This window comes from Canis lupus, chromosome 6 (genome assembly GCF_011100685.1).
Source record: "Canis lupus familiaris isolate Mischka breed German Shepherd chromosome 6, alternate assembly UU_Cfam_GSD_1.0, whole genome shotgun sequence".
In the NCBI taxonomy this organism is placed as follows: Eukaryota; Metazoa; Chordata; class Mammalia; order Carnivora; family Canidae; genus Canis; species Canis lupus.
In genome coordinates this window covers 44,386,515-44,412,374 of record NC_049227.1, presented here as the reverse complement: position 1 = coordinate 44,412,374, position 25,860 = coordinate 44,386,515, and the positions used below count along the sequence as shown (strand labels likewise).

The 25,860-nt window shown below is 40.4% G+C and overlaps 1 protein-coding gene across 4 annotated transcripts in view; it reads right to left on the bottom strand.

The window, feature by feature from the left end:
* Positions 1 to 1,081: 1,081 nt before the first annotated feature.
* Positions 1,082 to 25,860, bottom strand: part of VAV3 (vav guanine nucleotide exchange factor 3) — a 352,116-nt gene continuing 327,337 nt past the window's right edge. For 2 of the 4 annotated variants that reach the window (XM_038541164.1, XM_038541167.1), the window contains exons 25-27: positions 23,577 to 23,706; positions 3,696 to 3,847; positions 1,082 to 3,090 (exon numbers count right to left, since the gene is read on the bottom strand). In XM_038541164.1, the coding sequence (XP_038397092.1) occupies positions 3,049 to 3,090; positions 3,696 to 3,847; positions 23,577 to 23,706 (324 nt within the window). In that variant the 3' untranslated portion in view covers positions 1,082 to 3,048. The remainder of the gene's footprint in view (positions 3,091 to 3,695; positions 3,848 to 23,576; positions 23,707 to 25,860) is intronic. The other 2 variants (XM_038541165.1, XM_038541166.1) reach the window with 2 other exon arrangements.

Sequence of the window (25,860 nt, the reverse complement as noted above, 5' to 3'; positions counted from 1 at the left end):
ACTCCTCTATACTGCTGTCCGACCCAGAGACTAATTATCCACATATTTTACTTCAATTACCAGATGGAAAACAAACTATATAGGAATGTTATAAAGCATATGTTTCCATGTTAACTAATAACAAAGCAGGAATCCTCAGTGGTGGTGAGGATAGTGATGATTTGATAGGAGGTCTAAAAGTCACATAAATGTTAAATGTCAAAGAGAAGGAATAAAACAGAGACACCAAAGTCTTAGGCTCTTTGAGAAAAGGGAGTAGGACTGAATAACCCACTGCACCATCACAGGGGGATTTTGTACTTCTGAGCACAGTCGTGCTGGTGACGTCACACAGAAACCACTACTGTGTACTCCTGTGGAATAAGGCTTTCCCAGCCCTTAGAGGCACCAGGCTCCCAACCCTCTCATGAGCTAGGCTCCCCCCACCACTGTGGCCAATCTTCAGGCCTGCTCTGCCAAAGGAAACTTGCCTCCTGGTCTTTCTGGTTTAGCAGTCATTTTCTGTCCAAGTTTTAATCAAGACAAAAAAAAGTTAAATCTCTGATACAGTCTCTCTAGGATGTTTGAGGTTTTCCTCTGCGAGGCAAATATTCTCGAATTGTGTTCAATTGTTTGAACCACTATTTTGCATCAACCAGCTCCTTCTTGGCTATGTAGAAATACATCTAATCTCTCTTTTGCCGCAGCAAGTGTGGCACTACAAGGTGGTGGTGGCTATTCGTAGGCTCTGAAGCCAGACTGCCCATGTCAGAACCCCAGTCCTGGCACTTCCCCACTGTCTGACCTGGGCTGAGCTGCAACCCAGATCACTGCATTATGGAGATAATACAGGGCTCTACCTTCTAGAGTGGTTTTAACTTAGTCCACAGGAAGCTTTTAGAACAGTGTGAGATGCACAGTAAACCTGTCAGTGGATATTATCGGCAACCACTGAGCATATCTTACAGGTCACCGTCCATAACTGAGGCAGCAATCCTGAGCTAAATCTAACTAAATCAGGGCTTCTATTCCCATGTTTATTATGAGGTTGGTATATGTTAAATTATGGAAGTGTTCATAGAAAGACTCAACTCTCAAGAAATCAATTTAATGCAAGTAGTAACTATTTTATTGTATTGACATATTTACAAAATATTACAAAGTGAAATACACTCTAAATCACCGTATTACACAACGGCTGCATACAGGCAAGACAAAGCATATGGAAAAAAACATTTACTTCTGTCTTTGGTATTAGAAATCTACACAAATCCGCATTTAAAATTTCCAATACAAAGTATTAAACATAGACAAAGATGTAATCGGTAAGGTCATGAAAAGGGGCTCTAATGTCCTCTGCTAGGGAATCCCCAGGTCCATGAAATGCAACAAGAAGACCAAACACCATTTGTAAGGGAGGGGCTCTATTGGCTAAAATAACAATAAAAGAAACAATACAAGCTACAGTATTGTACACAGGAGTGTTCCGATTTGTGGGACGCGACTTTCTCCGTAACGACACTTGGCTGGCGGTAACAGACACAACATTCCCGAGACACAGAACTGCAGATAAGACTTCATAGGAAAGAATCCACTCCAAGAGTACACCTCGAGGGTACAACTTCACTGTACAGAACATTTTATAAAATTCATTTTTGTGATCATTTACACATATACAAAAACTTAACTGGTTTTAGCAAACAATAATTTTTCTAAAACACAATCACAGTTTACATAATTCTGAGGTAAAGGTCCTGAATCTATCTTTTGAGAAGTCCTAGCTCACGAGGGTCCCCGGAGAGGCAGGTGTCTACTGACCATCCAACTGTGGCCTGACAGTGGGTTGGGGAGACGGCAGGCACACCGCCTCACTTCAGAGATGATCTCAAATTTCAGAATCGAATGTTCCTAGTTTGGCTCTATTAAGTTAATGCTCCTAATGTTTTTGTTTTGTCATCTTCAAACATGAAACACTCTCTGAATCGTGTCAGAACAAGACTTCTGCTCTGGAGAAAATATTTCATCAGGAAAGGGCCAAGTTAGTGTCTTAACTTGACTGTCTTGACTGAGGACTCTGTATATATCCCAGGAAAAACATACTTAAAAAACTTCTCATATGAGAAGTGAAAGCTTGGTCAAATAAATGCACCCCACACCTATCTTCCTACCAGTTAGCAAGCACCCCAAAAGCGCCTACAGATGGCCTCCTGTCCCAGAAATGCATAAAGGACCCAGCCGTGCTTCCTTTACAAGATCCTCAGCCGAGTTATCTGTGCTACTGTAAATAGTCCAGGAAAATGTGAGATTCGGCAAATATGTAGCAGGGCTTTTTGGGGGTGGGGGCGGGAAGGCCTCTATGTTTAGAGATGTCGCTTCTAGAAGATGACTATCCATCGTAGCCCTTGATCTGCTTCTGTGAAAATGTCAGGTACCCAGGTTCCCTGAACGACCCAGGACACACCCAGCGCAGATTCCTTCACGAAGTACACATGTCCACAAGGCCTCTACGAAATCAGGAAGGCTGTGAAAATTTAATATGAAGACACTCGCTTTTATGTACTTTTTTTTTTTTATAAAGAAGTCTGCAAATATAATCAGAACATCAAATGAATAATTAAAACCCCTCTGGGATAGATCCCTAATGAAGCAAACCTGAGCATTTGTCTCTTCTAGTTTATTGTGAGTAGCATCTACGGGCAGGCGCGTCTGCCAGCCAGTGAGTCACCCTGTGAGGCCACTGAGGACAAGCAGTGCTGGACCCTTCCCGGAAGCCGCCCACATGGCCAAACTCAAATTTTTCCTCATGCTGGGAAGAGCAAAATTAAATTTCTGCTTCTTTGTACCATCGAACATTCTGGCAAATGGCACGTGAGAAGAAAGGAAATCCGGGTTCAGCATTTAGCAAGGCAGGCTCCACAGGGTGCGGCCTCGCGCAGCATTGGCAGGACTGTCAGGTCGAGGCGCTTTCGGGGCGCCGGGCCACCTGCAGGCAAGCCGCCCGCTGCCCACGAGCCTACAGACACCCACCGAGGCCGGGGGGCGCAGGTGCCTCGAGGGTTGGGGCGCCGGTCACTCGTCCTCCTCCACATACGTGGACGGAAACCAGCCCACCTGGAAGAGAAGAGCAGCCAGCCTAGCAACACACCTGGCCCCGCATCCCAAAGGGCCCCACGCCCCGAGCGCCTGGTTCTCTAGCAGCGGGCACGCTGCGGCCGCGGGGCGAGGCGCGAGGGCGACCCGGGCACCTGCCACGGCCACGGGACCCAGCGGAGCCTCCCCCCTCCTCTAACCTCGCGCACAGCCGCTGCTCAGGAAGCTACCGGGGCGCTACCCCGAGCGCCCGCCTCTGCCACGGACCGGACACAGGGGGGCGGCCAATCCCCCCACCTGCGGCCGCTGCGCCCACGGATGCCCCAGGACACGGGGGTGAGGCCCGATCCTCCCACCTGCGGTGCTGCGCCCAGGACGCCCTGCAGTCGCCGCAGGTGCGCTGAGGCCTCGGGAGCACAGAATGGGAAGGGCCCGCCGTCCTCTAACTGGCCCAGGTGAACTTCACTTATGCCCCGATCCGATTCTTCAACCTCCTTTTCTCAAGTGCCTGTTTTCAGCGAGGACGGCCGCTCCAGGGCCGGCTCCGCGGGGCGCAGGCTGGTCCCCAGGCCCACGGTGGGTGCCAGTGACTGCCCAGTCCCCCCGCCCCTCGGGTGCCGACTCACCCTGCCATTGACCTCTCCCCTCCACCAGCCGTTCGCACTCATCTTCGTGTAAATCTTCACCACGTCTCCCTTGAGCAAGGACAATTCTCGCATGTCTCTGGCACAGAAGTCATACCGAGCGATGGCGATGCCCAGCACTTTCGGACTTAGCACTGTGAAGGAAGGATGGGGGGTCAGAACTGCTCCTCCTTTAGCAACCATCAGCGCCTAATCTGATGAATGTTCTAGATGCTATCAAAACGCACAGCCATGATATTTCACTACAGACTAGTGATAATGGCAGAGGAGCTTGAAAGCAGCACAACTGCTGTTTCAATTCAATCGGGTATGGTCAGGTTCACTGCATAACATTTAAAGAGCCATTGTTCTGTTTCATTCTTCACAAGCACCTCAAAACAGGGACTAGTTTTCGTTAAAAAAAAAAAAAAAAAAAGGAAAAAAGAAAAAAAAATTAGTATCTAAGTTACTATCTAAGGAGATAGAAGCTAAAATACCTAGCATTAATTTCCTATTGATATCTCCTCAATACTCCAATTCTAACAAGAACCTCTAAGGTAAGAGCTTTACATTTTGTACCTCATAATTTCTTCAACTAAGACTCAAAACAACCAAATGCTTTGCTCTGAAATTCTGCTATGGAATCCATGTCACTACTTCTAGTTAAATGGCTCTTCCTCCCCCCAAAAAAGGTTTTTTTTTTTTTTTTTTAGTTAAAACTATTTGGGGACCAACTCAGTTGTTGTTTTACATAGAATTTCACTATGTGAAGCAGCTTAAATCAAGTTTCACTGGAAGGACACAAACACCATCAATTTGTTCTCTTTCTTTCAAATAAATACTGCAGGTATAGAAAACTCTGCTGAAGGAATGTACTCAAGAACAAGACGTCAGGGTGTTCGTTTTCTATATTCAGATTTGTTTAATGGGAAGAGAAGAGCTAAATTATTCCCCGTCCTAACTCGCCTGCCCTGAAAGAAAAAGTCTGTTCAAGCTGTACGTTTGTTCTTCTCTAGTGTTTTGTAACACATTTCATCCTAACTTCTCCACCTGTTGCTCCTTGGGGTTATAAAGTGTTTTCAATTATATGTGCAGTGATTCTGAGAATCACTCACCTGGGAATGGTGGGACTTTATAAACCTTAAATGGTAGCGGAACGTTAAGTTTAAGAAAAAGCATCAGACGGGAACTGCCATACATCTGTACTTGTGACAGTTCCCAGTGCCCAGGCGCCGTGGCTACGGCCGGCGTGACCCTGGAGGAGCCTGCCCACTTGGAGACACGGATCTCTAGCCTATTACTCAGGGCTCTGCAATGACAGAATTTTTTTAGTCTCCAGGAGTCTATCGTAAGATAAGTGGATAGCAATGCTGTAGATTTCACAAGTGTAAAGGGAGTAAAAATAGGTCATTTTCTTTTACTGCTCAGACACAAACCACTTTAATAGTTTTCTTACTGAGAACCAACCCATTACTGGGGCGCTACTCTTAGCGTTGGTGCACATAAACACACTCCCGTGATGGAGAAACCAATCATCCACGTAACTGTGCGACCTTGCACAGGTCTCTTAACCCTTGAGGCCACACTTTTCTCACCTATAAAATGAAAGGTCTCTGCAGCTGACGCCTAAGGTCCTTCTAGTACTAAAGGTTATGATTTCACTGAGACTTACACGTTAATTTTTAAAAATCTGTAAGAAAACAAACTTGACCTAGCCATAACGTACTCCCCCTACATGTCACATAAACAGCCATTAAATTCTCAGGCTAATGACAGAAATAAAGAGCCAAATGCCTGTACATAAACTGATGGGCACAGTCATTCTGCCGAACAACGCGAACTTTACTCTCTGGAGACAGAGTTGGGGTTTGGGTTCTGTTTATTATCTCAATGGTACTATATGAACATTGACTTTCCTTAACTAAAATTTCTGATCCTCAGGAAAACTAATGGTCCTAATAAGTGGTTCATCCCCTACTTTCATACTTTCAGCCCTCAACCTTTCCAACCTTTCCCCAACAGATAAAATAAAAAATGTCTGACAGAAACACAGAACATGAGCACACACACAAAACCAGAGGAGTGAAATGACATGACAAACAATGGCTTTATGACAGAGAAGAGGAAACTACATAGTGGAAATGTGACTCTAGGGACTATTTGTGAGAAGATGCATCTATACGAGAAGCCATACATAAAAGTCAAAATATTTTATTTGCAAACAGAAGCAAGTTGAAAAGACATATAAAAGCAGTAAAGCAGTACCTGACCAGAAAGGAGTGGAAGAAGGGGGAACAAAGCTGTAGTCTGGAGGAGTTACAAAAGAAAACCCACAGAACAAAGAAGGGGCTTAGAGAAAGAAAGAAAAAGAGAGAAGCAAAAGAGCATTTAGGTAATGGCAAAAAATTATCTCAACACAGCTATTTTGTTGTCTATAATCACAAGAAAACGGTCACATCAAAGTTGGAATATCAAGCTTGGCTTTCACCCACTTTTCTCCTATCACCATTTCTAAATATAGGACAAGCCAGATTTTTACATTTTTATTGATGTAAGGTCTGAAATTTAGAGCCGTCTATCCCTCTCCAGGTGAACACAGCATACCCACTCCACGGTGCCATCTCTGAACCCCTTCCATCTGAGGATGGCCTTCTTTACATGTGACGCACAATTCCCACTTTGTTACACCAGTGGAAAGGGGGAGCCTGTAAATTCTTAATGGAAAATATGCTTCACATCAAAACTGGTATTAAGAAGTAAGAGCCTAGAGAGTAGAGTTAACAAAAGCCCATAGGAAAGTCACTCACACATTTGTTAGGCACCACCCCCAACCAAGCATGCACATGCAAGCTTATTTCCACAAAGAAAATGTAAATCATTCCAAGTCTTAGCATATCTGGAAAAGTACATCCTCCAATTTTGAGAATGTATGGGAAAGTTCTATGCAAAAACTCGACCCTAAGAAATGTTTTACTTTTAAATAATAAAAGTGAACGGTTCTCAGGTGGTTCTGAAGTGTTAAATACCATGCTCCATGTTTTATATTCAGTATTTAATCATCACGACAATTCAAAGACGAGGCCACTAATACCGTTTCCCCTTGGTATCTTAGAACAGTCTAGATTTAAACATAAGGTAGCAGGATTTCTGGGTCTAGGCTCTTAACTGCTGCATTGCTGTGTCTACCACTCTGCTTCGGATGCCTTCCTAGGCAATTATCAAACTCTACCTGTAAATACCATAGTGCCACTGTAAAGGAAAAGAAAGTCATGGTTATAAAATTTCTCCTGATCTTTATTCTTCCCTTCATCCCTATAATAGGTTATTTGCCCGAAAGGCATACATTTCTGTCTTTCGCAGCTATTTAAGTTCTTGCCACTGGCATAGAAGCAAGGGTATTGTGAGGTAGCTGGCACAGGCATTTGCTTCTCTTTTTGGTTCTTTATTCTATCCTGCTGTGTAGAATGAGAAAGCTACTATTGGGTCCATGAGAAGAAAGGTCTCCTGCTTAAGGATGATAGCTCACAAGCTTGAGAGAAGCTGGCTTACCACAGACTTAATGGAAGAGATGACCTGACCTGCCCCACAACCAAGGACTGACCGCTTCTGGGTTTTTAGATGAAGAGAAATAAAGGTCTATCCTGTTTAAGCCAATGGTTTTTGGATTTCTGTTACTTGGACCTGGACCTAGTCTAAACTGCAACGAAAAATTCCTGTACAAGGATGATGTGAAAGTGAAAGTGAAAGTGGGCTAAACAAGCTGGAATGAGTCCATGTAATCTTGCAATATATTCTATCTCTTTCAGGCCACTGATCGATTTGAGAGCCACAGAATTCTCCTGAAGGTAATACTCTTGTCAGGAAGGGATTCTGCGATACCCATGAACAGCAGTAACTCATGAAGGGGATACACAAGCACCATGCAAGTAGATTTGGACAGTAGACTGGCCATGTGATTTGGGAGGTGATTCAGATGCTCTTGGAACCATGGGCTATGCTATGAATCCCTCATAAATGCATTGATGCATTCGTGATGCTTTCCTCAGGAATGGCCTTACATATTTACTTTTAATCTACCCTGAAGCATATCCTTGTTGATGATCAAGTTTCTTTTCAAATCCATTGCATCTTCCAGATTACATTTTTTTAACTTTGAAATTCAGTGGTAGATGCCATTACAACTAATTTTACAATCTGCTCAATTCATTTATTGCCATTCAACATAACTGGTTTGTTTAAATTTCCTTGAGACCATGTTATACCCACTATAGAGACAGGAGGGGATGCCATCTCTAATTTAATGAGGAAAAATGGCTCATACCTAACCGTATTATTGGCAGAATGTCTGGTGACAAGATTCCTACCCCATGTTCATGAGAACCTAAATTAGAATCCCCCAGTCTACACATTACTTCTGTCAAGTACTAGAATTTTCTCCTTAAACTGCTTTTTAAGTGTCCATCCTTGGTTATCTCTCTGGTACTATTTTATCCATAAAGCAATAAAAGAAGATGGTATTTCTTCAAAATTTCTAATGAAGGTAATTTAAACCAGCAGTCTGAAATATAACGAGATAAGTTAGCTCTAGAAGGAAGAAATAAGAAATCAATGAAGACACAATTAAATACAATTGAAATAATCTCAACTGGTAGATATTAGATCAGATAGCCTGTCTCTAATTTTAAAATATCTAACATTCCTGAAGTAATATGGATAATGCCTCACTATGCATAGTGAACCCGAATCTGTTTCAGATGCACAATGTCGGTGTGCTACTCTCTCTTATCTAACGCTAAAAGCTTTAGAAGCACTGGCATTCCTGTCAAGTAGCTACAATTAGAATCTTCTTCAATCTTATCTAAAATATTATCATCTTAGCTGAATGGTCGCTATTCCCCCATGGTTAGGCCTTGGCTCCTCTGCTGGCTTCCCTCGAGACTAATTGTGTTTTTCCCCCAATGAATGGAAAGATTCTAGGATATGTCCTGGGTCCTCACCTGGATTTCAGTCCGTGGTTGCAGATGTTTTATAGGACACTGCCATGAAGGACAACCATTATCCCTGATGCAAGCTGCCTCAAACCATCATCTTCCTCCCAGTAATCTAGCTCAACTTTCCACATTTTTGTCTTCTCAAGGACTTTTGTGTCCTTGGCAAACTAACCTTGCAAAAATCAGTATGCTTTTTGGTTCTTCCTATTCATTCTCTTCGTCCTCTGAAATATGAAGTTACTCCTTCCCTGAATTCTCAATTCCACATCCCCACCCGGGTACTTATGCCATTTCTAAACTAAGACAACTGCCTCCTAATTGGTATTCTTGCTTTGAACTTTCTTTCCATTCTATTCTAAAAACTGCCTCCCAGCTACTCACAATAAACAGAGATTTCGTCATTCCTTCTCCCAGGTTATGAAATCCAAACTCTTGCCCTGAGTTCCGTGGCAATTCATCGTCTGGCTATTTCCTGCCTTTCTAACCAAATCTTCCATCATTTTGTCACATCGATTCTTTTCAGCCAGATCAGCTGGTGGGAATACCTGCCAAGGCCCTCAGCTTCGGTTCCAACTCAAAACTTCTGCTCCCTCTGGAATGCTGTTCCTCCACCTTGCCCCTCTGCTAACCTTAACCTTCTTGTCTCCAAAGCTCCCTGACCACCAAGCCAGACAACACTTGTCCCCCGCTTTCCTTGTTCTTTCTAGCCACCTGTAGGTACTTAGATCAGGGCACCCACTGGCTCTGCTGTTTAATTACTGCGTGTGCTCTTGTGTTGTAGCTCCAATTTATTGTTGATTCTGGAGAGCAGGGGCTAACCCTTAGACTGCTGCTGCACCCCCACAGGATCAGGCCCAGTGCTAAGCTACTGAAGCTACCAAATGGACAAGTATCTCAGCAGGGTATTTAATTTTGCAAGCTCCCTATGTCTCCCCTCCTCCTATGCATTTAGCTCATCTTCTGCACACTTAAGACTTCCGACAAAAGCCAGCGCAACACAAAGAATGTGAAGTATGTTCAAGGTTTTATTTCCCAGGATCCCTGAGAACCATAATCTATCAATGATATTCCTAAAATAACTGTAATTTTTTCCGAGATGCCGAACAGCTATTAGGTACCATGTGTCTCCCGGCATTAAGCATACTGTATGCCTGAAGAATCTTCTTAGGGGTAAAAGGTTAATCAGTTTCTCCTGCTACCCGGTGCATTGCTCTCAGCCAAATATTTTAAGGATTGGTAGGGACGCTTTCTAGTTTTCCACGCATTGCTGCATGACTTATTGTTGCTGTTCTTCCTTTATATTAATTTTTACTGCCTTTGGGTCCTTCATTCTCATAAACTGGCAAAATAGCATCTGAATGCCTGGCATTTATGGAGAAAAGAGTATAAAACAACATGTTTCCCTTGGAAAGTATGGATTTAAATCTAGATATAAATGATGTCAGAATAAGGTATTTAATAAAGGAAATTTTGCATAGTGGCTTAACCTGCAAAACATATTTACATCCTTACTGAGAACATATCCACCTACTTCTAGAGGCAGGTGCAAATACATGTTTTCTTCATCAAACTCCTACTATACCAAGATGCTGCTAATGTAAGAATTATTGGTAGGTGCTTGTCCTGGAATGGAATTAGAAATAGCCTAGTAACAGTGGCATTCAAATGAGAATGTCTGAGGTGAATGATTATCTCCCATTCCTTTCACTTCCTGGGCTAAAATTCACTTTGTCCCCTAATATTGTAGACTGTCTGTTAGTATATTCCATCATTTTGGGAAGCTTCTTGATAGAAAGAACTCTTTTATTCATATCTGTGTCCTCTGAGAATGGTAAGTCTATGTTAAGGCCCTTATTGCTGAAGTAATTATTTGCAAACTGCATGCTTTCATTAAGGGCCTAACTTTTCTCCTTCCTCAAACACTTTGAGCTCCTTACTAGCACAGATGGAGGAGAACCTTACTCAGAGAGACCAACACGTTCACTTAGGTGGTCTCTGCCTATGTTCACATGATACTTGGCACTCAACTGGGCTACCACTGTTGGGATATTAGGAAGTGAATGGTTCGTAGTTTAGTGACTTAATACTTCTCAGTAGGAACTATTAAGAAGTATTATTTATCAACTTTTCCAAGTTAAACAAACAAAACCTAAAGTACAGACATTCTCTAACTGAAACAGAAGTTACCTGTTAATAAATTTGGAGCAGAAGCTATCAGTGTAGCCATAATTGACTGGCAAATCACTAGTGAACAGTATTCATTTCTGAGATTTAACTGAGAAAACTGCCACAGAACACAGAAGTATATCAATTAAGAAGAACACAGTGTTTACAGTAGAATAAAAAGGTAAAAAGGTGCTTGTGAATTGGTATTTAATGCCAATACTTTTGCTATCAAGGTTAACTAACTATCACTTTAAAGTTTTAGCTCTGCCTTGATTAGGCTATTCGATTTTTGTGAGCAAGTAAAAATCTACTCAATTTTCAATAATATTTGAAACTTATACATGGTAGAGAGCAAGCTCAATCAATACTCTTCCTTAAGGTACTGGTTATCAAATCACAAGGTATTTTTGAGCTGCCATTACATGTATAACTGAACATGACCCTAAGTATTTGGTAATTTTTCTCTGAGACAGACATTACCTGACACTCTGCTTTAAGTTATAACAACTACGTGTGTTCACACTCACTTATGTACCATAAGGTTGTTAGTAAAGATATCAGGCAATTGAGCCAATGGTACTACATTAATACGGTGTTCCCTGTGAGTTTGCTGCCCAGCAGTGGCCTCGAAGAGGAGAATGATGTTCCTATGTGGGACACTTTGATGAGCAATCCAGTAGATTCTTTTTACCAAGACTTTCTACAGATGGCCTAGCAGCAGAGAACATGCTGAGAATTTAATGAATGTTTAATTTAAATTTGTAATCCTTAACCTCATTTTATTTTAGAACTTAGCCATGTCTTAGGCATAATGTCAGAAATTTCTTCCTCCATTTCCAGCAAATGTTTAGTGTTTAGTGTATATTTTATATATTGTCACCAAAAAAGCTAAATAATTTAGATTGGTTTCATTTCATTGAATGCTGACATCTGGTAAATGGACCAATCTCCTTTAACCTGAAATTCAAAGTTGTAACAAGGAAAATTTATATCTAGAATTACTGGAAAAAACAAACAGCTACTTTGTATTCAACACTGCACAGTATAAGCAATATAAAGCCATTGACAAGAAAAAAAATGAGTGTAAGGCCTTTCCTATTGTTATGGAAAATTAGATCATTTGACATTTCTAGGAATTTCAGATTATTCAGACATCTATTTTATCAAGACATGAATTTAATTCTAAATCCTCACTCTTTAAAAATAATTGACAGATATTTATTAAGTAACTGCTTATGTGCCAAGTATTGTGCTAAGGGAATATTACTGATATAACAAGACAGAGCATTTGACATCAAAAGATCAGTGAAAAGACAGACATATACAGAAGTGATATAGAATGAAATTATTCATTTTGGATTGAGAACGCTATGGACTAGACTTTAGGCCCCATCTGAGCCCCTCAAAAAATCTCCAATTTTCTACTTGCTCCGGTCAAAAGCCTTAGCCATTCTTGAATCTTCCCTTGCTATTCTGTTTCACATCTGATGTGAATATCCTGTTGGATCACTTTCAAAATACATCGCCTCTATGGCTACATGTTGTTCCAAGCTGTTATCACCTCTTAGCTGGGGCGCTGCATGAGCCTCCTCACTGGTCTTCCTGTTTCTACCTTGTCCTCTACTTCTCCCTGGTCTTTTTTCAACCAAGAAGCCAGAATAATCCTATTGATATATACATAAATCATGTCTTTTCTTTGCTTAAACCCATCAGTGGCTTCTCATTTTTTTCCAGAGTAAAGGCTGAAATCCTAAAAGGCACCACATGGTCTGGCCTCTCTTACTTCTCCTTCTGCTCTGGCCACATTGCATGGGTCAGAATATGCTCTACAGATTGACAGGGTGCTTAACTAAGCAAGTCTGTAGTATCAGAAATGCCCTGTTACAGACTGAATGTTTGTGTTGCCCCAATCCCCAAATTCATATGTTGAAACCTAATGTCTACTGTGATGGTATCAGGAAGTGGGGCTTTTGGGCGGTGCTTAGGTCATGAGGCTGGAGCTCTCCTGAATGAGATTCATGTTCTTAGGAAAGAGGTCGCACCAAGTTCCCTCACCCCTTCCACCACATAACATGTGGTACCTTTTCTGAAACAGAAAGCAGGCTCTCAGCAGATACTGAATCTGCTGACGCCTTGACCTTGGACTTCCCAGGTTCCAGAACTGTGCGCAATACATTTCTGTTGCTCATAAGTCACTCAGGCTATGTTATTTTGTTATAGCAGTCCGAACAGACTAAGACATTGGTCATACACGTGGCCTACTAGAAAGGGGAGCTTCTGGAACCAGTGGCTGGTGTCAGCCTCTCCTACTGTTGAGAAAACTCAGAACTGCTGAACCAGCTTTCTGCTAAGCTACCAGAAGGAGGAAAAAATGAGCCCCTAGTTTTGTTCCTCACCCCCCTACCACCCCAGATAAAATAATAAACCATCTCTGGCACTCCTGAGTACCATCACCCTATTATATTATTTTTCCAGAGCACTCACCAACTTCTTATTTTTATCTATTATCTGTCTTCCCCACTAGCATGTAAGTTCCACAAAGGCAGAGATGTTTGTGTGGTTTCTTTTCAGTGCTGTGTATCTCCAGCAATTTGAACCATGCCCTCCCTGCAGTAGGCTTCCAATAATGAGCCACTGAATGAATGGATGTGGGTACCTATGGAGGGGGTTACTGGTAAGGAAAGAAGTTCTCAGATTCATCTAAATAGGAGAACAGTACCCTATGAGGAGGAAGGAGAAAAGAAAGAGGGGAAATTAACTGGAGAAGACTGAACTTTGAATAGAAAGACTGAGCAAAATCTGAAACAGCAAGTCACTATATATATTCCTATATAGGGCATATAGGAATCTTTATGCTCAATTCTGAAAAATTTGAGGGCATCCCCATAGCAGGCTGGCCAGGATGGTAACAGATATGGCTGCTATGTATAGGAGGACGGATTGAATAATCTGAGGTAGTTTACAGAAAAGAAAAAGAAACACAATGTGGGGGGGGGGGGTGCATGGAAGCACACCTAAAGAAATATAGTATATTTACTTTGAGTAGCTCTAATGAGACAAATTATTGTATGTAGGTACAGTAAGTCTCTAGCGTAAAGGAAGAAAAAAGTTTTTATCTTGTTCAAAAAGTAAACTGAGTGCTTTGTACTGTATTGGAAATGAAGTCACCTGAGTGTTAAGCAAAGCCTGAAGATGACCTCTCAGCAATGTCATGAAAGGTACTTGTTTGAAAAATTCTGGACCAGGTGAGGCACTGAGGTGCTTAGGTACAAGAATGCCCCTTGCATCCCTATCTATTGTTGAGACATTAAGCTAAATTGCATGCCACACTTAAGGGGTATGTGTGATACAATATGTGGTGCAAGCAGATGCTCAAAAACGTTGCATGCGTAAAGGAACGAATGAAAGGAAAACCTAGCCAGTTCTGTACTCAATTACTCATGCTATTAGGAGAGAAGAGAGTTGCAGAATGGAGACCTCCACCCTCATGCAGATTTGGAATTCAGTGGGGGAAGTTGATACTAGTGGCATGTATCAGGAAAAGAGAGCTCTCAGCATTGTTCCTCAAAGCTAGGAGCCTCATCCAAATTTCACGAGGAAAAAAAGGAATTCTCCTCAATTTAGACCAACTTCTGTTTGTTTCATAGGAAAGAGAGACTAGAAAAACTAAAGCCTTGGCTCAGGGCTGTCATGTGAGGGTACTACAGTCAGTTAGGGAACAGTATACACATTGATCGAGACTCAGTTTTTAATTTAGAACATAAGGTCTATGGGAAAGGACAGTATGAAAAATGAAAAATATTAAAACATAAGGGCTGCTTTTTGAGCCTTTGAACATTAAAAAAGATGGCTTTGAATGAGGTTATCTGAATCTGTAGAAATTCCATCTGCAAGCTCTATTTCTGAAGGGACTCTGAGTACTGGTTACGAATTTTTTAAGCTATGAAGGTTCAGGATAAAAATGCCTTATAGGAGCTAGTAGAACTCTTGAAGTAAGTAAATAAAAAAAGGAAGCCCAGCATGACCTGATAATGAAGATGTGCAACTGCAGTTGATCAGTTGCCCAAGAACAGTAAATTCTGTGGACCTCATAGACATGCTGAGGAAAAAGAATATAAAAATGTCAGCAATTTGTTTTAACTACCTTAGGCCACAGAAGAGTGTGGATACAGGGAGAGTATAGCTGAAGCACAGGAAATGGAAGTGTGAAACCAAAGTCTCACAGAGAAGGGCTTTATAAATACATTAGAATGTGTCAGAGAGGCTAATGTAACATTTCACGCTGGGTAACAGTACTGGAAGTGGTGGCAGGAGCAGCAGGAACAGTAAAACAGACAGCACTTCCCACATGCTAGACATTGTTCTAAGTACTTCACATACCCCGACTATTTTAAGGCTCATCAAACGAGCATTAAACATCATGAGCATGTGTTGCACCCAGAAGTAAACTCGGGGCAGTCTAGGAAAACTGGCACTTTCCTGTGTCATACAAGCAGCATGTGTGGCACATCTGTTTGGCCAAGGGAACGTTTCATGGCACTTCTTGTGGAGCCATTGGCTCAGAGAACCACTGGAGACATTAATCTAATGAATGTACGTAAAAGGGGTTTGAAAAACACAGTGTTCCATTAATCACCAAATTTTTAAATATCAGAATTATTAGGTTCTTATTATGTATCAGAGTATTATATATGAAGTTTCAAGACATAAGTCTTGGAAACCCTCATTGGCTTAGAAGTGCTTTCTCTTAGGAACAAGTACATTTTACTTGCAGGAAGGTTAGGATTCATTTAAAACACTTCATTGCGTTAAGATAATGGCTTCCTTCTAACTTCCATCCACTGACTACCTATCTATCCTATTAATGCAAGTCCTCTTACCACTCTAACTTACAAACAATTTATAAACAACCAGTTATAAACAAAAAGGATGGAAAAATTTAGCCTCCCTTCTTTCTCTCCCGTTAGGCACCCCCTCTCCCTTCCAGGAGTCAGAAATCCATCTTTCAAGGCTCAGAACAGTCACATCCCACTCCTAGAAGGGGGAGAGGGCAGCCCCCAGATTCGTGACTTGGCCTCTGCCTCAGAAATAGAAGTTCATCCAAAGTGAACTTGCTCCCTATATAATTCGGTATTTGTGTCCATCTGTCGAGCTTAAAGGGGGGGGGGGGCACGTGGATCTGTCAATCACTGCAGGGCCAACGCCTTAGATCAGAGTCATTTCCCTTCACCCCCACACCCCGCTGAGGCCAAGGGCCCTCTGGCAGGGCCCACATCAGTTCTACCTTTGGATGGTTCTACAAAAAAAAAAAAAAAGAAAGAAAGAAAAAAACGAGGGCACCCGAGGGCACGGGAAAAATTTAAATTTTTAAATTTAAAAATTTTAAATAGATACCATGAGCTTGTAATAGGTTGAATGGTAGACCCTGTTCCAAAAGAGGAGTCCACCTAGAATCTATGAATATGATCTTGCTGGGAAAACAGGTCTTTGCAGCTGTTAAGGATCTCAAGATGGTAGATGATGTCATTCCACATTCGGGGGCAGGGAGGGCTCTAACTGCACTAAAGTGGGCTCTGAATGCAATGACAAGTGTCTTTACAAGATTAAGGAAAGGGATAGGACACACAGAGGAGAAGGTACTGTGTATTTAAGGCAGAGATTGAAGTCATGTCTTTATAAACTTCAGGATGCCAGAAATTGCCAATGGCCACCCAGAAACTACAAAAAGGGCATGGAATGCATCCTCCCTCAGAGCCTCTACTAGAAACCAACGCTGCCAATACTCTGATTTACAACTTCTAGCCTCCAGAACTGTGAGAGAGTAAATTTCTGTTGTTCTAAGCCACCCAGCTTATAGTAATTTTTATGACAGCCCAAAGAAACTACTACAATGGGTTTAAAACAAACATTTACATTATCAGAATAAAATGAAGTTACACCCAAATGCCAAGTGATCAAGGAAAAAATGACAAAAGACGAAGCATAAGCTAAGGGAATAAGAAAATAAGGGTCAGTGAAAATGGTTTGTTGACTTATAAGGGCAAGAAGGTAAAAACTAAATAAAGTGGATGTTTGAGATAATAAATTTATCCACTATTACAGTGTGATTAAACTAGTAAACAGTGGTTAAAGCATTGTCAGGCTGTTTCAGGAATTATCAGAAATATGAAAGCTGTATTATGCTATGTGGAGATAAATAAACGCAAATGATACAAATTCTCCAAGTTTCTAACACACTGGCTAACATGAAGCTCATGTCCCTGGTCAGATGGTTAGTAGAACAATGGGGACCCATGTGTGGAAGGAAAGAGGCCACATGGGGGAGAAGCCACTCTGTCTCTGGCTCTTTGTCCTGCAAGGTTATTTGTATGGTCCCAGGGACTAAACGAAGCCTTCGTTGATTTTTTGCAGAACCGCTATAGTATTTGTCATGACACCAAAAGGAGCATACTGATCTATATTTTATTTTCAAACTGTCCCATTTTCCCATGCTTTTTCAAATATCAACTACACATGGCCAACTACACATGGCACTTTCATACCTGCTATGTCTTCCATGGCGCTTATTTTCGGACTTCACTTATTTAGCCTTTTCTGAACACATGTTTCATGAAAGACACTGTGCAAAGGAAATGAGCAAAGGAATCTGGTTCCTAAGGCTTGAGGGAACATTATACCAGAAGAAATCACTAAACTTCTATAAAAATAATATTATATGCTCTATGTAAACTATGAAATGAAGGTGTTAATGATCCATAAAACTCTGTCTTCATCCCAGACCACTCTCTTTGGTGCCAACTGCCTACTGAGTTATTGAGTCTGCACAGGTACTAAAACTTTGTGCAAAACTGAATGTATTAACTTTTCCTCTATACCTGTTAAGATCGCTTCTGTTTCCTGGTCAGTCAATAGCTTCACCATTTGCCAGTCATCCAAGGCAAGTGCTTGTGTATCATGCTCGTACTCCTGCTACCTCGATTCCCCCTATCCAATCAATTCGACTTCCAGAAGATACTCAGATCTGCCATGATCCTGGCTCCACTCTGAACTCTTGGTCAAACCAGCATCATTCCTCCCTTGGACATCTGCAATAATAACCTCCTAACTTATTTCTGTTCCATCCATGCCTCCCTCCAGGCCACAATCACGGAGTAGACAGTGATCTTTAAAAACCGTGTAATCTAGTTTCCATAATTTTCTGCTTAATACATTCCCACTGTGGATACTAGAATGCAGTCCCTATGCTCCAAGCACGTGGACCTTCCAATTCCTTAAACATACCAGGTTATTTCCTGACTGAGGGCCTTCACACAAGCTACCTCTCCACTGTGGAGTTTCTCTACTTTCCACTATCTCACACCCTGACAATCCACACCACTCCTTTACATTTTACCTAGGTGTCACTTCTTCCGAATGTCCTTCCCTGACACTGCAAGTTACGTAGGCTCTCGTCATACCCTTTTCAAACTGTGCTTCTGCTTCACGGGACTTGTCAAAACTTGGGATTATTTATGCTGTCATTTTATGTTTGTCCCTGCCCACCAAACTGTCTGTCTTATTTACTATCTTAACTCTAGCATTTGGCACAGGGCCTGGCACAAGGCAACTGTTGTATGTTTGTTGAATAAAATAATGAATACATGAAAAAACAAATACCGTGAGGTCATCAGTAAGGAACAGATGGTTTCGAATATGACCCTACTCAGTACTCAACATACCCCCAAACCAGCGCACTGAGGTCCCCTCACACCTGTGGCAGGGGAGCAAACAGGATGCTGCCATTTTGTTTCCATCCCGTTGGATTTATATAGCTAACAGGATGGGATTATCTCCAAATTTTACTTCTGACATTGTAGCAAGAATAATACAAAGAGTTCCCATAAACTTTTCACTTCAGACTCCTCAAAGGCTAACAATTGACCATGTTTGTTTTACCAATCTCTATATTTTTCCTGAACCGTTTTAGGATATATTGCAGACACGTATCCTTTAAATACTTCAGTGTGTATCTTCTAAAACTAAAGACATTTTCTTCTTGCATACAGTCACAATACATTTATCAGCAAAAATTAATACTATTATTTAATCTAGAAACTTCAAAATTGGTCTCATGCATGTCCTGATCACAAAAATAAATAAATAAAAATTATTTTTCAGGCCCAAGATTCAATCCAGGACATGTTGCATTGTACTTGTCATGTTTCTTCAGTCTCCTTTTTAATCTGAAACAATTCCTCAGTCTTGGTCTTTCAGGACATTGACATTTTTGAAGCATACAGGCCAATTATTTGGTGGAATGTTCTTCAAATTGGGTTTGTCTGATGTTTCCTCATGATTAGGTTCAGATTATGCCTCATGGGGGCATGAATACCACCAAAGTGAGGCTGTGTCCTCCTTATAGCATCACATTAGGTACATATGATCTACTTGTTCTATTATTAGTGATGTTAACTTCAATAACTTGAATAAGGTGTCTGTTCTTCTTTATTAATGATCCTTGTGAGAAGATACTTTGAGATTATGTGACTATAATAATAACCAACGCTTTTTTTTTTTTTTTTTAATCAGCCAACTCTACCCTATGGTCTACCTAATTCTCTGTAAGTAAGAACTTGTGAAAATGTTTAGAGTCCACTTCGGGTCATGAAATAGCTAAGCACGCAGCTTTCCCTCGTGTGAGGCCTATTAACATTCTACTTTACCCTTTTCCCTCATGCATACAAAGAAAGAAACCTACGATGCTATTTTTTAAAGAACATAAAAAATATCTAATCTCATTTGTCATTCATCAGATGAGAAAGCTGAATCCCAGACAGGCTAAGTGACTTGCCTAAGGTCAGACAGCTACTCAGTAGCAGACTTGAAAATAATTAAGTGCTCATTGTAGAGCAAGAAAGGCAAAGTCAGTTCAGCGCCCTTCAAATATATAAGGCCTACAGACACACCTGATGCAGTCTAAGGCAGATTGCTGGGCCAGTTTTGAGAAAGTAACGGGATTCTTACACAGATCCACAGGTCAGAGCAGAACATCTTCCACCACGGAGTCACTGCAGTTTCCCACAGAAGCCCATCAGCTCACTGCTAGGCCTGAGCTGTGTTTTTTTTTTTTTTTTCTTCTTCTTTTTTTTAATATTTTAAAATTTATTTGGCAGAGAGTGAGCGAGTGAGCACAAGTAGGGGGAGCGGGCAGGCAGAGGGGGAGGGAGAAGCAGGCTCTCCACTGAGCAGAGCCTGATATGAGACTGGACCCCAGGACCCTGAGATCATGACCTGAGCCAATTGCAAACGCTTAACCGTCTGAGCCACCAAGGCACCCCTGTGTTTTCTTTCTGTCTTTTTCTTCTCTCTTAGCAACACTCATAAGTCACTTCAGAGGCAAAAATAAAGTCTCGTAGCTCTGGGAAAGAGCATTGCCTACAATGGGATCCTAACCTAGAACTGGTATATGCTCCTTGCCCAATACGCTAGACTCCTGTTTAATTCTAACCATTATCTTTTTATGTGTTATTTTGCACTTGCATGACTTGCAGGCCTTGCAGACTTGCAGGTCGGCCATCATCTCATCATGTTTTACAAACTTGAAAAATAGTGGTAATTTACCCAAGAATATTCTAACCTAGACTAACATAGAAGCAAGCAGCCCCTTCTACAATGCACTGGAATTTTCTTTTCCAAGGTGACTACATTATCTAAGAAAAAACCCTAGTAGGTTTCAGCAGTTGAACTTCAATCTCAATCTCCACCCAGAATCCAGAGTGGACTTGGGCATTAGGGCATTAGCTTGCTTGCTCTGTTTCCTCCAAAACGTTTTAGAAGTAATGGAGATGTCAGTGCCCTGTCCAATCAAGTATCCTAAGTAATATTTCTTGGTAAAAATTACTTTTAGATAATATTTAGCAGCATACCCGAAACCATGAACAGAGGTAAGGACTATAAAGGCATCCTGCGCAATCCTCCTTACCACTTCTGAGAAGTACAATGTGCAGAAAAATAGAAGCAACGTTTTAATTATGGGTTGGTTAACTCTTAATCAGGATCTGGTATAAGATAAGGTATATTTGAAGAATCACTAAAGCAAAGATATTAATTTCTAGGAGTTAAAATTAATAATTCAACTCAGAAATGTAGGAAAATGTTTGCTGTGTTAGGAGTTACTAGTAGTGGTGGTGGTAGTAGTAGCCACAGCAGTAGCAGTAGCATCAGTTGTAGCTGATATTTATTATCTACAATGTACCAGTGCTGTGCTGAATGCTTAAAGCTCCTCATTTAACCTTAAAAACCATCTTAGTGTTCCTATTTTATATAAAAGTCAGTACAAAGTACATGAAATACTGGGATAGCATTAAAAATTTGACCTAAGATTATAATCATGCTGCATGGCAATGACTGAATAATCTTGGGAGTCCAGATCATCACACAATTATTGCTGCCTGACATACTAACTCACTCCCTCATTTCTTTCTTGACACTTTATGAGATCTTCCATGATCCCCCTACATAAAAATAGCAAACTCTCATCCCACACCTGCTGAGTGGCCCCATTAAAATATAAGCTCTCTAAGGGCAGGGACTTGTCTTCTCAACTGCTATATCCCAGTCCCTACAGTGCCCTGTCTGCGTTGGTATTTAATGTATATCTGTTGAAGGAATGAATAATTGATAAATAAAATCAAACCCCAACACAGATTAATTTTAAATGACTGATTTGCTTTTACTTCTTGATTGTAAAAGGGTTCTGTGGCATGCTCACCAGAGTCTCTTAAAAAGACTGGGTGGGGATATTTGACCACATGATTCTGTTGAAAAATGCCCTGCAGCTCATACTGATGTTCAATTCAAAATCATTCCATCGCCTACACTTTTTGCTTAAAAAAAGGCAAAAGGCCTGTAACTCCATTCCTCATAGCTAAGTAAGTTTGAGCATTAAATATTAAGTTCAAAATGTGTTGAACATTAGAGACAAATTTTAGATTAGGCAACTCTGCTCATCGGTGGACAACATCCTCTGAACACCTCCATGTGCCAAGCATAGAGAAAGTGCTGGGAGTAACCATGCAGTGTGATATGATGGCTAATGACCTTCCACTAATATGGGACATCTGCTCTTGCTGATTGCCAACCTCTCCCACCTTGGCTTTCTAGAACTAAGTGAACTCAAACAAACAGGATTTTTAGTGTAACTGACCTCCTTGGCATCTTTTATCATCTCCTGCTGCTAGGAAGGCAAAGTAAAGGACAGTAGAAAAATTATACTTTTCACTTGGGGAAAAAAGGTCGTAACTTTGGCAGACTTAAGAAATTCATAGGAAAGAAAAAAAAATATATTTGTAGGAAAATTGTTTTTCAAGGAAAAACTTCTGTTTTTAAATGAGGGAAAATTATGTTCTCAATGAGAATCTAAGATAATTGGGTACAACTGGGCTGAAAAGCAGAAAGATAACTTTTTTTTTCCTTTTTAAAAGTAGGCCCAGCATAGAGCAGAATGCAGGGTCTGAACTCCCAACCCTGAGATCAAGACCTGAGCTGAAAAAAAAAAAAAAAAAAAAAACCTGAGCTGAGATCAAGAATTGGATGCTCAACCAACTGAGCCAGCCAAATGCCCCTAGAAAGATAACTTTTAATAGGTGTTAAAGTTTCAAAATAAAGTGTGCTCTGACTACTTTCATTACACAAGCTTAGTCATTTATTACTGATCCTTGTGAAGAAAACAGCTATTAAGTTATTCAAATAAAAAAATCTGTCAGTTGATGTGACAAATTACTTGTATATTTACTTATACACAAGAGTATGAAATTTTACTGATGTTGTTAGAGCCCTGAATGTTACCTGTTTCCCTTTCAGTTTCTGCTTTCAGGGGAAAAAAAAAAGTTAAAGTTATTTTACACAAAGCAAATTCTTTTTTCAAATACCCCTAGATATTCCTGTTTTGCTTAGACTAAAGATTCTAAGAGTAATAAAATTGTATTCATTTCTCCTCCGAAAGAATTTTACTTAAAAAAAAATTGATATTAACATAAGGGAAGAAAATCACACTTTATTCATGGTGTTTTTCATCACAATGTTCTCTTTACTTGCCATCTCTACCTCCGGGAAGATTATATGATATTAAACAGTGATGAGAAAAAGTTTTGACTTGAACTCACACTCCAACTATCACATGCTTCTAGATGGTGTGCTAATCTTTTGTGATTAGCTGTGGCATGGTGCTCATTCTGCAGGAAGGTGACTGAGATATACTCGTAAACACTGGCCATCAGAGGAAACAGGCTTTAGCCATTTCAAAATTCTGAAACTAATCATTAAAATAGGATCATAGGCAGATTTGGGATACCAGGTGAGATGGGCTGGCTGCACACCAGCCTTGCTAAGATACCATTAACTCAAACAGCATTATGAGTACAAACAGGTATGAGTTAAAAAAGAGTTTGGCTACTATAAAAAAATCCATGAAAAGTACAAAACTTACATATTCACATACCCTTTACACTTCTGATGGATTTCTAAACACAAACACAACTTTTGATGAGGCACAAAGAACTATGTCTAGACACAGTCATAAACATTTCTGTTTGTCCATCTGATTTTGCTTAGCTCCACAAAAAGCCCTGGCTACACAGAGCAGCATATTAATGGGCTCTATTTCAAAATTTGGAATGAAGATGTTTCATGTTACTGTGCCTCCAACCCTTAAGTGGTAGCAAATTGCATTCTGAACTGCGGTACTCACAGCTGTTGCCTGCTCTATTACCCCTCTGCCCAGCTGAATGTTCGGGCTCCTTGTACGGAAACTGTAGGGTCGTATCCAAGGTTCTGAAACCTTCTTTCAGAGAATGATGCTTGTAGTACTCCACAAGTTCCTTTAGGATGAAAGAATTAAAGATTACTTTTGATAAGGATACTTTTATTCTCAAACACATGAACTCCTTGAACACATAATTATATACAAGGGGAGGATGTTGATATAATATGAAATTCTCCATAAGTATATGGACAGGTACATAAATGATAATCTCTGGATGTACCTGGCACCTAACAATCATCCTTGTGACTTGGGCTGGCCACTGATAATGTGAGTTACCTCCTACTGTTATTCACGGATAGAGAGCATCCTGTTAGTCTTCAGTCAGATGCAGCCAATGAAAAGAAACCATACTAAACTTTAATTGCAGATCAGTAATTATTGTTCTTATTTATGAAATACTTGCTTTTCTAAACAAAAATAAAGAGAACAGCTGTTTCCTGAATATATAGCAATTTCTCGTTTCCTGCATTTTCTTTCAACCTAACAGAAAAACAACCTTGATTCTAAAAGTTCTTTTTCATGGTGAACCAAAATTGATAAACCATAAATGCTACCTGACATTCTTTCTGGCTTACAGTGAAGTATTAGTGCCCCTCCATAGCTCTGCATAGCATCTGCTACTATACAGGTCAATAATATAGTACTTTCCCTTCTCCCTTGTATCTAATTTGCCTTAAATGTATCCAAGCCTAATAGAATAACCATCTACCAGTCTTTCATGCTAAAATTTCAGGCAATTTCTCTTCAGATGTTGGTTTAATAGATTCTGCACAAATCTGAATCCTTCTATTTTAAGTAGAAAATAATAATTAATTCATAATGGAAAAATGCATATCATTATTGGATGAGTACTATAGGTATGATGTTTCTTAGAAATACCTGAAACGAAAGGCATTATCACTTTTAACCTATTTGGTACTTTTATTACTGTTTAAAACAAATAGTATAAAAGTAACTCATTTCTTCTAAAAAACCACACTGTCAACAACTCAGTACCTCTATTCAGTGGTTACGTTCAAAGTTTCCCAAACAAATCAACTGAGCCAAAAATCACCCGAAAGAAGCAAAAAGGAATTATCAATGATTTCTATTATTTATGATTTACATTATTTACAACTAAACTTGGATGAGTTGCAGAATGCATTGTGTGGGGAGTTCCAGGGGTCACAAAGATTATGAAGATAAAGCTATTGCCTTCTAGGACTGCTCACTCTTGAAGGGAAGTCAGGGGTTATGGGTGTTCAAAGGTGACTGAGGGAACTTCCTTTTGTGAGCCCCGTGGAGAGGATGAGGGAACAGTTCATAATGGCGGTAGCTTGTCTTAATTTGAAGAATAGGCAAAATTTCAGACGCCAGGAAGGAGGGAAGGATAGTCTTAAGTAGAGCAGTCAAACTAGAAAGAGGGGACTGAGTAACGGCCATATTCATAAACAAAAAGCCAGCATGGTTTGGCTGACGCACTGGATGAAGCAAATGGAGATTCTTCAACTCCCATATCTGTAAAACAGGGATAATATATCATTTCACAGATGATAGTAAAGAATGTATATAGAGTGCCTGGGACATGTGAATAATCATAATTATCACCAATCCCATGCGCCAGGACTATTACATGGCTTTGCACAATCTCCACACAATAAAAATAGGAGGCTTAGTCCTCACTGATATGCTAATCAACTTGTGCAAGGTTGAACAGCTGACGTCTGTCTCCAAGGCTTGTGCTCTTACATTGTACTATTAGCAAGTAATGTCTGGCAAATGTAAATACACAACAATGGAGGCAAAAGGGAAGGAGCATTTGCTAAGTTTCCACGATGCACCAAGAATTTTATTTTCCTAGATCTAAGATGCTACGGTTTTACATACTTTATAACTATCTCTCCCTATCTCTATTTCTTCTTTCTTTCTTTTTTGAGCCCAGATTATGGGGGTCTTTGATGAAGCAAAGGAATTTATAATCTGACCAACTTGAAAACAAAAGAAAAAGAATTAAAATATCATATAGAAGTTTCTATCCTCGAAATGGCTTCAATAAAAAGAATATGGCACTTGTATTATTGTGATTTTTTAACATGGTTTGCAAAGGCAAGGCCTAGAATTAAATTCTACAGACTAATAAATTCTAGAGACTTATTTAATGCTTTAAAAAATAAAATTAAAAAATAAAAAGCAAAATTTTTTAAGGTCTCTGCAAGAACTGTACACATAT